The 15,000-nt window shown below is 42.2% G+C and overlaps 2 protein-coding genes across 3 annotated transcripts in view; both read left to right on the forward strand.

The window, feature by feature from the left end:
• Window positions 1-8,595, forward strand: part of si:ch211-195o20.7 (cytospin-A) — a 22,543-nt gene extending 13,948 nt beyond the window's left edge. The window contains exons 5-12 of the mRNA XM_060879425.1: window positions 268-626; window positions 2,843-2,924; window positions 3,011-3,074; window positions 3,165-3,240; window positions 4,507-4,603; window positions 5,553-5,669; window positions 6,466-6,525; window positions 7,220-8,595. Coding sequence (XP_060735408.1) covers window positions 268-626; window positions 2,843-2,924; window positions 3,011-3,074; window positions 3,165-3,240; window positions 4,507-4,603; window positions 5,553-5,669; window positions 6,466-6,525; window positions 7,220-7,309 — 945 coding nt within the window. The 3' untranslated portion in view covers window positions 7,310-8,595. The remainder of the gene's footprint in view (window positions 1-267; window positions 627-2,842; window positions 2,925-3,010; window positions 3,075-3,164; window positions 3,241-4,506; window positions 4,604-5,552; window positions 5,670-6,465; window positions 6,526-7,219) is intronic.
• Window positions 8,596-10,257: 1,662 nt separating this feature from the next.
• gale (UDP-galactose-4-epimerase) overlaps window positions 10,258-15,000 on the forward strand; it is a 15,260-nt gene continuing 10,517 nt past the window's right edge. For both annotated transcript variants that reach the window (XM_060879939.1, XM_060879940.1), the window contains exons 1-2: window positions 10,258-10,402; window positions 12,238-12,367. In XM_060879939.1, the coding sequence (XP_060735922.1) occupies window positions 12,247-12,367 (121 nt within the window). In that variant the 5' untranslated portion in view covers window positions 10,258-10,402; window positions 12,238-12,246. The remainder of the gene's footprint in view (window positions 10,403-12,237; window positions 12,368-15,000) is intronic.

Raw genomic sequence — 15,000 nt, forward strand, 5'->3', positions numbered from 1 at the left:
CCACTATCTATCTATCTATCTATCTATCTATCTATCTATCTATCTATCTATCTATCTATCTATCTATCTATCTATCTATCGTACCTGTCTGTCTGTTTTATTGTCTACCTATTCTGTCTCTCTGTCTCCTGTAGCTCTGTCCATCTGTCTGTATTCTGGCCATAGGCCAGAACCCGCCTGAGAGTTCATGATGAAGATGATTACGGTGTATTTTCTACCACATTAAACACCAACCCTTCCTTTGTGGGTGTGTGTATGTGTGTCCAGACAGAGCGTAGCGACTGGCTGCAGTTCCAGTCTGACCTGCAGGTGGCGCTGGTGGTGGCTGACCGGCTGAGAGCTGAAGCCGATGAAGAGCTGAATGCGCTCCGAGAAGCGCGGGAGGACTGGGAGAGGCAGCTGACCGACTCTAGGCAGGGCCAGCGAGAGGTCGAAGGTCAAGTAGAGCGCTTAAAAGCAGAGCTGGAGCAAAGCAAAAAAGGACTCAACCAAAGGTCAGAAACTCCCAGCCAGCAGGGGGCGACAGAAGGGGGTGCAAGGAGCACTGTGGAGAAATGGGGGGGTGAGAGAAGGATGGGAGAGGAAAAGAGAAAAGAGAAAGTGGCGGGAACTACAGATATAATAAAGTGAGTATACAGAGATCCATAATGGAGTGTCTGTCCATTTGGCACATAGAAAGAGATCATTATAGTGTGTGTGTGTGTGTGTGTGTGTGTGTGTGTATTAGGGATTCTCCATGACTGTGGCTGTGTTCCATTACTGTACTTTACACACTATTAATGATGTCCGTTTAACAGTTCCTCTCAGGGAAAACCTGGTCACATCATACAGGCCATTCTATTACTTTATTAGATTGACTGACGTTAAGTAGATGCCTTCTCAGGAGGGTAAGACATCAGGTTAGACTTCAACACCAGAAACTTGTGAAATCTGAAGCAGTTACCTGTTCGGACAAGCCGGGCGAAATGCTTTACTAATGTAAACAAAAGTAATAAAACGCTCACACACTATCGCACACAGGTCCATGTGTTCAGGGTCCTAGATTACCTCAGTAGGCTTCAAACAAGAACCTCTGTAAGGGTTCATATGTTTCTAAAAGGGTTACATTTACCTGGTGACATATAATACAGATTAGCAGGTTTGCTAAGATTATACCTGCTGAATCATAGAGGCAAGGGAATACAGGGTGTTAGAAGCATAAGGTCCAATGAACACAGGTAAACTATATGGTTCTGGTATCAAAGGAATCATCCTGGGAATATGGAGTCTTTGGAACACTGGTCCTGGAATACAAGCTTTTAGGAGTATTGGGCAGTGGGAATATAGAGAAATATGAATTCATTGGTTTACATTATACATTTTTTTAACGTAGGTCTCAGATACCCCTTTTCCACCAAAAAGAACCGGGTGCTGGTTCAGAGCTGGTGCTGGTTCAATGTTGGTTCCACTGGGGAACCTTCTAAGAAACGGTTTGCCTTTCCATCGGTTATAGAGCATCACAGAGTCACCTTACACAGCAACTTTAGCGCAGCAGCAACAAACACAAACACATCAACAATGGCGGATGTTGCTTTACTGTTAATGCTCATGGCTTTGTGAACCTACATTAACACCCAAACCCGGCGAATCCAACGTGTACGTGCAGCTCCATGTAATCTGTATAAACGGAGGTTGTAATGGAGAAAGTACATAACGTTATTTTATCATTAACACAGAAAAAAGTTAGTCTTAGCATGTAGCTATAGTAATCATGTGTGCTGATAATGTATCATATCGCGGTAAAGTAAAAGTGTATTAAACATTAGTATACTTAAGGTACATTATAAAATGGGCTAACAGTAGCCCCGCCCACAGCTCCGCCCACAGCCCCTGACACAAGCGGTTCTTAAGTCTAGACCAGCAACATTTTGGTTCAGAGCCGGGGCTTTGGCTGTCGAAAAAGAAAGAACTGGTTCTAAATTAGGCTCCGAACCTGCACTCAAACTGCCCCGGTGGAAAAGGGGCAATAGAACATTGAACCATAGGAATATAGGCATTTGATCATGGGAACATGGAATCTTCTGGAAATCAAGGTTTTTAAAAAATTGGGCCTTCGAAATATAAGGTTTGGGGAAAACTGGGATATGAGAATATAGGGTTTTGGGAATTTGTGGCCATAGGAGCACAGATCTTTGGGTAAATAGGATTTGGGAGAACATGGAGGCTTGAGAATATAGGGTTTGGGGAGCATGTAGGCTTGGAAATCAGGGTTTTGGGAACACCGGGCCATGGCAATGTGGAGCCTTGGGAATATAGAGCACTGAGAACATGGAGCTTTGGGTAACCCTGGGGACAATTTGCTTCAAATAAATAAAACATTCTTGAGCAGGTTTAGATTTGAAATAAGTACATCAATGTTTTGATCTCGGGGGTCACGGTGGCTTAGTGGTTAACACGTTTGCCTCACACCTCCAGGGTTGGGGGTTCGATTCCCGCCTCCACCTTGTGTGTGTGGAGTTTGCATGTTCTCCCCGTGCCTCGGGGGTTTCCTCCGGGTACTCCGGTTTCCTCCCCCGGTCCAAAGACATGCATGGTAGGTTGATTGGCATTTCTGGAAAATTGTCCGTAGTGTGTGAGTGTGTGAGTGAATGAGAGTGTGTGTGTGTGCCCTGTGATGGGTTGGCACTCCGTCCAGGGTGTATCCTGCCTTGATGCCCGATGACGCCTGAGATAGGCACAGGCTCCCCGTGACCCGAGGTAGTTCGGATAAGCGGTAGAAAATGAATGAATGAATGAATGTTTTGATCTTAAAGAGTGAACTAATAGATTCTTATGAAAACAAAACCATGTGATTGTTTTGCAGAAAACAGTCCACGTCCCCCACCAGCCTAGTGAACGGTACATCCCAGATTACTTTAACACCGATCACAAGTCCTGTGAACAAAGTAAGAACAGATCTGTGTTTTTAACGGTTTATGTAACAGAACGTGTCACACGTCTGCATAAATATAACGTCCCGTGGATATTTCAGAACGATCCAAAACGAGAGAGGATGCATGTGGACCAGCAGGACAACCGGATTAATTCATATAAAGGTACGCAAATGAAACGTAATCCGGTCGATTCGCCGAATTTCAACATTTTAAATTTCACTCTGTCTGTCTGTGTGTGTGTTTGTTTAATAGATAAAAAGGAGGACAATCCGTTTTCACACTCGTCTCCTGTTATAGACCTTTCTCCAAACAAACCAAGCAAGATGAAGTGAGAACTTTTGTTTTTCTCTTCCTGTCTCGTTTCTCACTCCTACTTTGTCCTCATCTTGAGCTTCAGTCACAAAAACAACCGAGACTGAATCTCAGCTTCCATACGTTCTGTAGTTTATCATGACTCACGGTGAAGGTCAGCGAGCAGTTGGTTTCCTTTTAAAGTCAGAACATTTTGACGGTTCGACTCTGACAGAACATCTCGGGATGAACTCGGGGTCAGCGTGGAGGATGTTTAAAGTGTTATGACAGCTAGAATTTACTGTTTACTTACAAATATCTCTAGAAATATCTTGTGCTTGTTTCTGGGCAGTGGGTGGAGGCTCATTTTTGCAGCATTTAGAACAGTTTATATAACCGTAAGCATTTATACAGACGACTGATAAATAACACAACGCATATGAGTTCCCATTACGGTTCTCTGAGTGGTTGTGTGGTCAGAGGTTTCACATCGCTCCTACTGCCCCCCTGGGGTTAACACTGAATCCTGGCTCTTCAGAATCTGCCCTTGTGTCACACTGTACATTCCTAAACCCTGCTGTAACCTTCTTCTCATTTGCATATTCACGCATCAACAACCCTGATTGGATAAATCCGGCGTGCGACCGCTTTAAATAACGTCTCGTCTCACGCTTTCACGTCAGTGAGGAAAAAAGTTCGTCTCTGTGCTTCTGCACCCGAGCAGCTTCTGTTATCTTTCACAGCTTTCTCATCTTTTTTGCTCTGTTTAACTTTGTCCTGTAGTCCACCAGACGTTCCTTCGTCCGTATCCGACTTCCTCTAATGTTTCAGCGTGACGTATTTCCCCCTCTCTACACCGCGCACTTCTGTGATGTTCAGCGTTTTGTCTCCTGACTCTATCTACAGAGTCGTTTTGTGTTAAGTGTCTCTACATCCTGGTTTTCACCTGATACGAGGCACAGAGGCGCCGTTCAGGTTCTGATTGGGTTTCTGTTGCTAAGCGACCAGCCCTAACATTCTAACAGCGCGTGGTTTCACACTGTACACGTTCAACACCGCCGTGTGGAGTTAACACTGTAAACTGACTCTGATTAATAACCCCAAGGGTAAAGACCTGCTTCATGACCTCACTACTACATTACACTTCTGAACCCTTCCTATACCCCGGGGGTAAAACTGAGGTTTAGAGAGACCAGAACCCATTTAAAGTGTATTGTAAAGTGATAGAAACAGAAATATCTGCCAGATGAACCAGTCTGGTACAAGTGAAGGATAAACCTTCATCCCTTTTGTCTTTCTCCAGGCCCCAGGAGGACTTCAGTAAGCTGCTCAGACGTCACGGTGGATCCAAACGCAACTCTCTACTGCGCTGGTGTCAGAACCGAACCAGCGGTTATAAGGTACGGGTTAAACTCGGGTTAAACCTCATTACTGCAGTTGCGTTGAAGGAGTGAAATGAACAAAGGTTCAATTAAACCACAGCCGGTCTTAATTCATATTTTTAATCAACTATTGGATGACATCATACGTTTATGCATTTATTGTTATATTTATTACATACAGTATCTCATGGAAGTAAGGACACCCCTCACGTTCCTGTATACAGCTTGTATAACAGTGCAAATTTGCTGTCCTCTCAAAATAACACAACACACAGCCATTAATGTCCAAACCGCTGGCCACAAAAGTAAGTACACCCCTAAGTGAAAATGTCCAAATTGGGCCCAAAGTGTCAATAATTTCCAGCACTGCCTCATCCCTCTTGGGCATGGAGTTCACCAGAGCATTACAGGTTGCCACTGGTGTCCTCTTCCACTCCTCCATGACGACATCACGGAGCTGGTGGATGTTTTGAGACCTTGTGCTCCTCCAGCTTACCTTTGAGGATGGCCCACAGATGCTCAATAGGGTTTAGGTCTGCAGACATGCTTGGCCAGTCCATCACCTTTACCCTCAGCTTCTTTAGCAAGGCAGTGGTCGTCTTGGAGGCGTGTTTGGGGTTGTTATCATGTTGGAATTCTGCCCTGCGGCCCAAGGGAGGGGATCACGTTCTGCTTCAGTAGGTCACAGTGCATGTTGGCATTCATGGTTCCCTCAGTGAACTGCAGCTCCCCAGTGCCGGCAGCACTCATGCAGCCCCAAACCATGACTCTCCCACCACCAGGCTTGACTGTAGGCAAGATACACTTGTCCTCGCCTGGTTGCCACCACACACGCTTGACACCATCCGAACCAAATAAGTTTATCTTGGTCTCAACAGACCACAGGGAAATAAAAGCAAAGCAACACACCTGTGTGACTCCATGTAAAGACGTTCAAATATCCATGTCCCTGTCTCTTTTCCCCTAGAACATCGAGATCACCAACTTCAGCAGTAGCTGGATGGACGGCTTAGCTTTCTGCGCCGTGTACCACAGTTACCTCCCTTCACACATCCCCTACGACACACTGCGACCGGACAATAAGGTAACACACACTCATACAGTATACTCTCCACTCTACACAACACTGACACCACATACAGAAATATCTACTTTCAGCTTTTCCCATTAGGGGTCACCACAGCGAATCATCTGTTACCTCATCGTCCTCATTTAACACATCCATATACCTCCTCTTTGTCCTCCCTCTTGACCTCTTACCTGCAGCTCCATCTCCAACATCCTTCTACCAATATAACCATCTCCCTCCTCTGTACATGTCCAAACCATCTCAGTCTAGTCTCTCTGTCCTTGTCCCCAAAACAGACAACCTGAGCCGTCCCTCTGATGTGCTCGTCCCTGATCCTGTCCGTCCTCGTCACTCCTAAAGAGAACCTCATCATCCTCATCTCTGCTACCTCCATCTCTTCCTCATGTCTTTTTCTCACTGCTACAGTCTCTAACCCATACAGCAGAGCTGCTCTCACTACTGTCTTCTACACCTTTCTTTGAACATACAGAACTATCTGATCTCCAATGTTTGACAATTTTGACATTTTAGTTCGCCGTTGGTGAAATTCTGGATTCTGATTGGACAGAACTGCTTTATAAAATAGTTTCTATAGTAACAACCAATTCCCAGGGAATGGAATTGTTGACATGGTGACATTTTCTGTAAGGAGACGTTTTTTTGAAATGTCTGGAAGGAGTCTCCAGTGTCAGCGGGAAAACTTTTGTTTTTTTTAAGACGGAAAAAGGTTTGCTACTAGTGAGAGAACAATAGATGTTGATGTTTATGATGATGATGATGATGATGATGATGATGATGATGTCGTCCTCAGAAAGAAAACCTCTTGCTGGCCTTTCAGACTGGAGAGAGTGTGGGAATCACTGCATCACTGGTGAGTCGCGATACTCCATGAAACCTTTATTATCGTCCCAGTGTTTTTATAAACCATCATTACTGCCAGGGCGGCACGGTGGCTTAGTGGTTAGCACGTTTTCCTCACACCTCCAGGGTTGGGGTTTGATTCCCGCCTCCACCTTGTGTGTGTGGAGTTTGCATGTTCTCCCCGTGCCTCGGGGGTTTCCTCCGGGTACTCCGGTTTCCTCCCCCGGTCCAAAGACATGCATGGTAGGTTGATTGGCATCTCTGGAAAATTGTCCCTAGTGTGTGAGTGCGTGAGTGAATGAGAGTGTGTGTGTGTGTGTGCCCTGCGATGGGTTGGCACTCCGTCCAGGGTGTATCCTGACTTGATGCCCGATGACGCCTGAGAAAGGCACAGGCTCCCCGTGACCCGAGGTAGTTCGGATAAGCGGTAGAAGATGAATGAATGAATGAATCATTACTGCCTCGGAAATCTTCCTCCGATTATTTATCAGAACATGAAAAAATTGTCATTATAACAGAAATATCCCGTCTGTGATCTAATACTGTGCAACATGAGAATGTTGCTTGTCGAAAGGAAAATTTATTTGCAGATGTTCTGCCTCGTATTTCCATCTGGTCACCAGCTCATTGTCACACAGATGATAAATGTAAACCCTGTTCTCTGAATGCCGAGTGCGTAACCACGCCTTGTGTTTTTCCTTAAGACCGCAGACGAGATGCTGAAGTCCGAAGGCCCCGACTGGCAAAGGGTTCTGGGATACGTGGAGAGCATTTACTCCCATTTTGAGATGTGACCTATGGAACATTTTCTTATCCTCCTTTTTTCTTCTGGAGTCATTCGAATCTGTTGCAAACGTCTTCTCACAGCGAGGGCTTCACTTTTAAGCTCCACCTTGTGTCATCATCTGGAGTGACAGCGTCGAGACATGCGAGTACCTGATGTGGAGGTCATTTCAAAGATTATTTCCAAAGATCGGGACTCGAGCAGACAGGAGGAAAGTATAAAACTGAAAGACTTCGCAGAGAAATAATGAAAAGCAGGTTATCTGTAAACAGGAAGTAGAAATGAGTAGAAAATGAGCTGGTGTTGTGGCCATGGCAACCGTCAAGGGGCGTGACATGGAATTACCACAAATTTTGGTTTTACAAATAATGCAGGTTGATATAAGGTGACGACAATAAAGTCGGTTAATGTTACTGAAAAAAATAAATCTGCGTAGCATCATAGATTCAAATATATCTGCGAACTTGATCCTATGACATCACATCAGTAGCATTAGCAAGACTAAAGAGTTAGTAAGACTTTGCAAACATAAGCATAGGGCTGCGTATTAGATATCTTGCAACCTTATCTGATGATTAGCATCATCGCCACCATCACCACAATTGTCAATGTCATTCATTTGGCTGATTAAATGTGACATAAATCTCACTCTGACTCCGAGGCACCAGCGACTTCGTAAAATCAGTCGTTTCTGGCTCTAGTTTCCTGTATAAAAGCTGCCGTTTGGAAGTAATGAGGTTTTATAAGTCACTCTCTGGTGTTTTCAGAGACATGAGAACTGATAAGAATCTTCAAGTATCAACAAGTCAAGGATTTCTGGATTTCAGTCATGACTCAGTGGTGTTATTTACACACTCTTCTCCTCGCCCAAGAGCGAGAGCGCTGCCGTCGGACTCGTTTCACTGAAAAAAAAACTCAACAAACAAATTTGTTTTTTTTTGTTTTTGTTTTTTTCAGTTATAAGGATCTCCAAATTTTACTTCATGTCTGGCTTTTGTAGCATGCGTGTTTTGTTGTACGTTGTGTGGTTTTCCACAGAAACGGACGGAATGTGTCGTGTTTAGATAAACAGCATTTTACAGAAAGACTTTTGTGTGGCGTTTCTTAATTTTTTCATCTTCAAAAAAAATAAAATAAAATCAACAGCGTTATTGCTGACAGTGTGACAGTGTATTAACAAACCATCATGTGACTGTTAAAGTGCCTTTAATGTGAGATATATATACTGTATATATATATAAACTTAAGTCTTGTGCCAAAGTCAATAACATTATTAATAAAGAAATATTTTCTTTATCATGTCTCAGGCTGTTGTTCCTGTTCATTTGATCATGTTTTGCTTTGTGTAGAAATATAACTGAATATACACTGCATGAGCTTTATAAAACAGCATCAATTCCACCTCATCATTTCCACTTAAATCCTTTTCCACACGATTCTTTAACTCGGTTGAAGATTTCTGGGTTTGATGTGTCGTTTTCGGACGAGTCGGCTCCTTGATTCGGCTCGCATATATTAGCCGTCTATTTTATTTTGTATTTCACTTAAATGATTAGTGCTTTGTAAATATAAACAATAATTACGTTCTATAATTCCATAATAATTAAATGTTATAATGCTTCAAAATGATTCAATGAAACCCTTAACATCTGTGTTAATGTGAATCATGAGTCGACTCGTAATGACTTTTAGTGAGTTTGACTCTTAATACTGTGAATTAGATAAGACAAGGAGTGTCCGTCTGTTTGTTTGTTTGTTTGTTTGCTTGTTTATTTTAAAAGGAAGGAGAAAGGATTAATAAACTAAATGTTTCGTTGAGTCTGGTGAGCCGAGTCACATTATGACTCAAAGAACCGACTCCAACCTTTCACTGCTATTAGAAAATCTACTCAAGAGTAAAAAGTTAACATAAGAATGTTTAAAAACAGCAGTAAAAAAAAAAAAAAAAAAACACGTCTGCTCTTGCAGCGTCCGTTTAAATGGTAGTTCCGGGTTTACACGACACGCGCTGATCACGTGTAAAAAGAGTGAAGCTACTGTATGGATTCAGTGTATATGGATTTCCTTCGATCTGTAATTCAATGACTTCAAATTTATATAAAATAATTTATAGTGCATTAATTCTATTATACATTATAATTATTTATAAATAATTTTATTTTTATTTTATATTATTTTATTATTCATTATAATTATTCGTTATAATTAATTATACATATTTTTTTTATTTATTTATTTATTTATTTATAAAAACAAGCACCCACATTTCTTTATTTATATCTTTATATATTGTTTGTTTCTTGTTTGTATTTTTAAATTGATTTTATTTCTATTTCCCTTACGAAATATAAACAAGCACAACTAATAAAGTATATGTGTATGTTTAGATAGATAGATAGATAGATAGATAGATAGATATATAGATAGAGAGAGAGATTAACGGCTAGTTCAAGACTTTTATTTTGAAATCTGAGCCAGCAGGTAACCGAAAATAGGCGCTTTCACAAACCGTTCACGCCTCTCCACGTCTCCATGAAATGCGGAAGCGCGAATGAATAAACCGCTTGTGTTCTTTAACTACCCGTTTTCAGCAAAGCCCCATCCCCTGCGCTCTGATTGGCTGCTTTAAACGCGGAAGCTGCACTTTAGTTTTATATATATTTATAGTCGCGTTCAGGAGTCTGGTTAAAATAATTTATAGTGCATTAATTCTATTATACATTATAATTATTTATACCTAATTTTATTTTTATTTTATATTATTTTATTATTCATTATAATTATTCGTTATAATTAATTATAATTATATATTTTATTTATCTATTTATTTATTTATTTATTTATAAAAACAAGCACCCAAATATCTTTATTTATATCTTTATATATTGTTTGTTTCTTGTTTGTATTTTTAAATTGATTGCTATAGTAACGTTTAGTGTCCTATAAGTGACCAATCAGGGGAAAGGAGGCGTGTCCTTCGTCAATACGGGTGCGGAAGAAATAAGACTGAATAAACTTAAGAGCTGCTTATTACCTGATTCCTGTTAACGTTTTCGGAGGTTTCACGTTGATACTTATCCGTGTTTTTCAGCTTTAAAGCTTGGTAAGTGTTGTTTATTTAATGTGTGTAATGTAAAGCTACCTGTGCTGCTGTGTTACCTAAAGGTCTAATAGGATGACATCTGGACAGCTGTTCTGTTCTCTATAGAGACTTTACAGACATGTTTTATTCTAAAATATTTATTATTTATCTCTGTTGAATGCAAGATTGACTTTTTATAGCTGATTGATGATGCTGTTGTGTCTTAGACTCATTTACACAGGCACTTACTTTTGTGGTTTTATTTATATGTATATATATATATATATATATATATATATATATATATATATATATATATATATATATATATATAATTTTATTCTTATACCTTCTATTGTATCGTAATTTTAATTGTACTACTCGATTAAAAAGCACTTTAGCTCCTACATGTATTAAAAGATTATTATTATTATTATTATTATTATTATTATTATTATTATTATTATTATTATTGTTATTATTATTCATGTACACCACTAAACATTATTAAATAATAATAATAATAATAATAATAATAATAATAATAATAATAATAATAATGTAAGCCTTATAGGCTCGTTTTTGTATCCATTTCATGATATAAATCTCACAGGAAACGTGTTGCGGTAAATGAGCTGAACACAATGAGCTCTTTAGCTGTGAAGTGTCTGATATTTTTGTTGTTTTTTTTTGGAATATTTTATGAAGTGAATAATAGAAGTCTGTCTCACTCCAAACCCTTTCTGACCACGTCCAGTAGTTGTGTGTCAGTGCACTAATAGTTCAAATCCCTTACAAAGAAATAAAGCGTCAGTTTACTGAAGGTCCGCTAGGGGGCGACAAATCACGTGCTGTTATAAATGTAATGGAGTCATTTATAAACCTGAAATGTTTTATTCCACTTATACCCTCACTCATCTCACTCATTTTCTACCGCTTATCCGAACTACCTCGGGTCACAGGGAGCCTGTGCCTATCTCAGGCATCATCGGGCATCAAGGCAGGATACACCCTGGACGGGGTGCCAACCCATCGCAGGGCACACACACACACACACACACACTCTCATTCACTCACACACTACGGACAATGTTCCAGAGATGCCAATCAACCTACCATGCATGTCGAATCGAACCCCCAACCCTGGAGGTGTGAGGCGATTGTGATAACCACTAAGCCACCGTGCCCCTGTCTAAATATCTACTTTTTTATTTTATTAAATAATGACGCTTTGTACAATTTATACATTTATTGCTGTAGAAAGTCAGAAACACAGGTTTGTTCCTGTCTCTGTTTTTCTTCTCTTTCTTTTGAAATTAATAAAACAAAAAAACTTGTCATGTTACTAAAAACATTCTAAACTAAAACTTTACCACTGACTCCATAAGACGGACACAGTATTACAGTCCTTCAATGATTTCAGATTCTTTATTTTAATAGTTTGCGTCTTTCTGTAAGTTATAAACATAAGCTTATAGCCCTGGAATGTTTTTTGTATAGCTCCGCCCACTTATAGGCTCCGCCTTCCAGAATATGAAGGTAGATTTTTAGTGATGTAGAAGGATGATGATTTCTGTAGCAAATATATTATCTGCTTCAGCTAAAGAAGCGCAGTGTGTGTGAAGGAATGTGATTTACATGTAACAATAGAGTAAAAAAGAAAGGGACACAGACACACACACATACACACACACCGAGAGACATAGACGCACACACATACACACACACACAGACACACAGACACACACATCCGTAATTTGACACCTACGCAGCCTTTATAACTTACGTCAGCTGTTATGTCAACAGAACTTTTAGGAGTGTCTGTGTGTGTGTGTCTGTGTATGTGTGTGTTACAGGCTGCCAGCATGGCACAGAAGGTGCTTGTGACAGGGGGAGCAGGTTATATTGGCAGTCACTGTGTGGTGGAGCTGATCGAGGCGGGGTATCAGCCTGTCGTCATCGACAACTTCAGCAATGCTGTTCGAGGTAAGGAGTTGAAACCTGACCTGATAATGAAGAATGTGAGCTTGTGTACGTGTGTGTACGTGTGTGTACGTGTGTGTGTACGTGTGTGTGTACGTGTGTGTGTACGTGTGTGTGTACGTGTGTGTGTACGTGTGTGTGTACGTGTGTGTGTACGTGTGTGTGTACGTGTGTGTACGTGTGTGTGTACGTGTGTGTGTACGTGTGTGTACATGTGTGTGTACATGTGTGTACGTGTGTGTACGTGTGTGTGTACGTGTGTGTGTACGTGTGTGTGTACGTGTGTGTGTACGTGTGTGTACGTGTGTGTACGTGTGTGTGTACGTGTGTGTGTACGTGTGTGTACGTGTGTGTACGTGTGTGTACGTGTGTGTACGTGTGTGTGTACGTACGTGTGTACGTGTGTGTACATGTGTGTGTACGTGTGTGTACGTGTGTGTACGTGTGTGTGTACGTGTGTGTGTACGTGTGTGTGTACGTGTGTGTACGTGTGTGTACGTGTGTGTACGTGTGTGTGTACGTGTGTGTGTACGTGTGTGTACGTGTGTGTACGTGTGTGTACGTGTGTGTACGTGTGTGTGTACGTGTGTGTGTACGTGTGTGTACGTGTGTGTACGTGTGTGTGTACGTGTGTGTACGTGTGTGTACGTGTGTGTACGTGTGTGTACGTGTGTGTACGTACGTGTGTACGTGTGTGTGTACGTGTGTGTACGTGTGTGTACGTGTGTACGTGTGTGTACGTGTGTGTGTACGTGTGTGTGTACGTGTGTGTGTACGTGTGTGTGTACGTGTGTGTGTACATGTGTGTACGTGTGTGTACGTACGTGTGTACGTGTGTGTGTATGTGTGTGTACGTGTGTGTACGTGTGTGTGTACGTGTGTGTACGTGTGTGTGTACGTGTGTGTGTACGTGTGTGTGTACGTGTGTGTGTACGTGTGTGTACGTGTGTGTACGTACGTGTGTACGTGTGTACGTGTGTGTGTACGTGTGTGTACGTGTGTGTACGTGTGTGTGTACGTGTGTGTGTACGTGTGTGTGTACGTGTGTGTACGTGTGTGTGTACGTGTGTGTGTACGTGTGTGTGTACGTGTGTGTGTACGTGTGTGTACGTGTGTGTGTACGTGTGTGTACGTGTGTGTACGTGTGTGTGTACGTGTGTGTACGTGTGTGTACGTGTGTGTACGTGTGTGTACGTACGTGTGTACGTGTGTGTGTACGTGTGTGTACGTGTGTGTACGTGTGTACGTGTGTGTACGTGTGTGTGTACGTGTGTGTGTACGTGTGTGTGTTTGTGTGTGTACGTGTGTGTGTACGTGTGTGTGTACGTGTGTGTACGTGTGTGTGTACGTGTGTGTACGTGTGTGTGTACGTGTGTGTACACGTGTGTGTACGTGTGTGTGTACGTGTGTGTGTACGTGTGTGTGTACGTGTGTGTACGTGTGTGTACGTGTGTGTACGTGTGTGTACGTACGTGTGTACGTGTGTGTACGTGTGTGTACGTGTGTACGTGTGTGTACGTGTGTGTGTACGTGTGTGTGTACGTGTGTGTGTTTGTGTGTGTACGTGTGTGTGTACGTGTGTGTGTACGTGTGTGTGTACGTGTGTGTGTACGTGTGTGTACGTGTGTGTGTACGTGTGTGTACACGTGTGTGTACGTGTGTGTGTACGTGTGTGTGTACGTGTGTGTGTACGTGTGTGTACGTGTGTGTACGTACGTGTGTACGTGTGTGTGTATGTGTGTGTACGTGTGTGTACGTGTGTGTGTACGTGTGTGTACGTGTGTGTGTACGTGTGTGTGTACGTGTGTGTACGTGTGTGTACGTACGTGTGTACGTGTGTACGTGTGTGTGTACGTGTGTGTGTACGTGTGTGTGTACGTGTGTGTACGTGTGTGTACGTGTGTGTGTACGTGTGTGTACGTGTGTGTACGTGTGTGTACGTGTGTGTACGTGTGTGTACGTGTGTGTGTACGTGTGTGTACGTGTGTGTACGTGTGTGTGTACGTGTGTGTGTACGTGTGTGTGTACGTGTGTGTACGTGTGTGTACGTGTGTGTACGTGTGTGTGTACGTGTGTGTGTACGTGTGTGTGTACGTGTGTGTACGTGTGTGTGTACGTGTGTGTACGTGTGTGTGTACGTGTGTGTACGTGTGTGTACGTGTGTGTGTACGTGTGTGTACGTGTGTGTACGTGTGTGTGTACGTGTGTGTACGTGTGTGTGTACGTGTGTGTGTACGTGTGTGTACGTGTGTGTGTACGTGTGTGTACGTGTGTGTGTACGTGTGTGTACGTGTGTGTACGTGTGTGTGTACGTGTGTGTACGTGTGTGTACGTGTGTGTACGTGTGTGTGTACGTGTGTGTACGTGTGTGTGTACGTGTGTGTACGTGTGTGTGTACGTGTGTGTGTACGTGTGTGTGTACGTGTGTGTGTACGTGTGTGTACGTGTGTGTACGTGTGTGTACGTGTGTGTGTACGTGTGTGTACGTGTGTGTGTACGTGTGTGTACGTGTGTGTGTACGTGTGTGTGTACGTGTGTGTGTACGTGTGTGTACGTGTGTGTACGTGTGTCTGTGTATAACATCATCCCTTTTTGGTGGAACCTCATTTAAAGTAACACTTTAATTTAATTTTGTT

The sequence above is a fragment of the Tachysurus vachellii genome, chromosome 10 (genome assembly GCF_030014155.1).
Source record: "Tachysurus vachellii isolate PV-2020 chromosome 10, HZAU_Pvac_v1, whole genome shotgun sequence".
Lineage (NCBI taxonomy): Eukaryota > Metazoa > Chordata > Actinopteri > Siluriformes > Bagridae > Tachysurus > Tachysurus vachellii.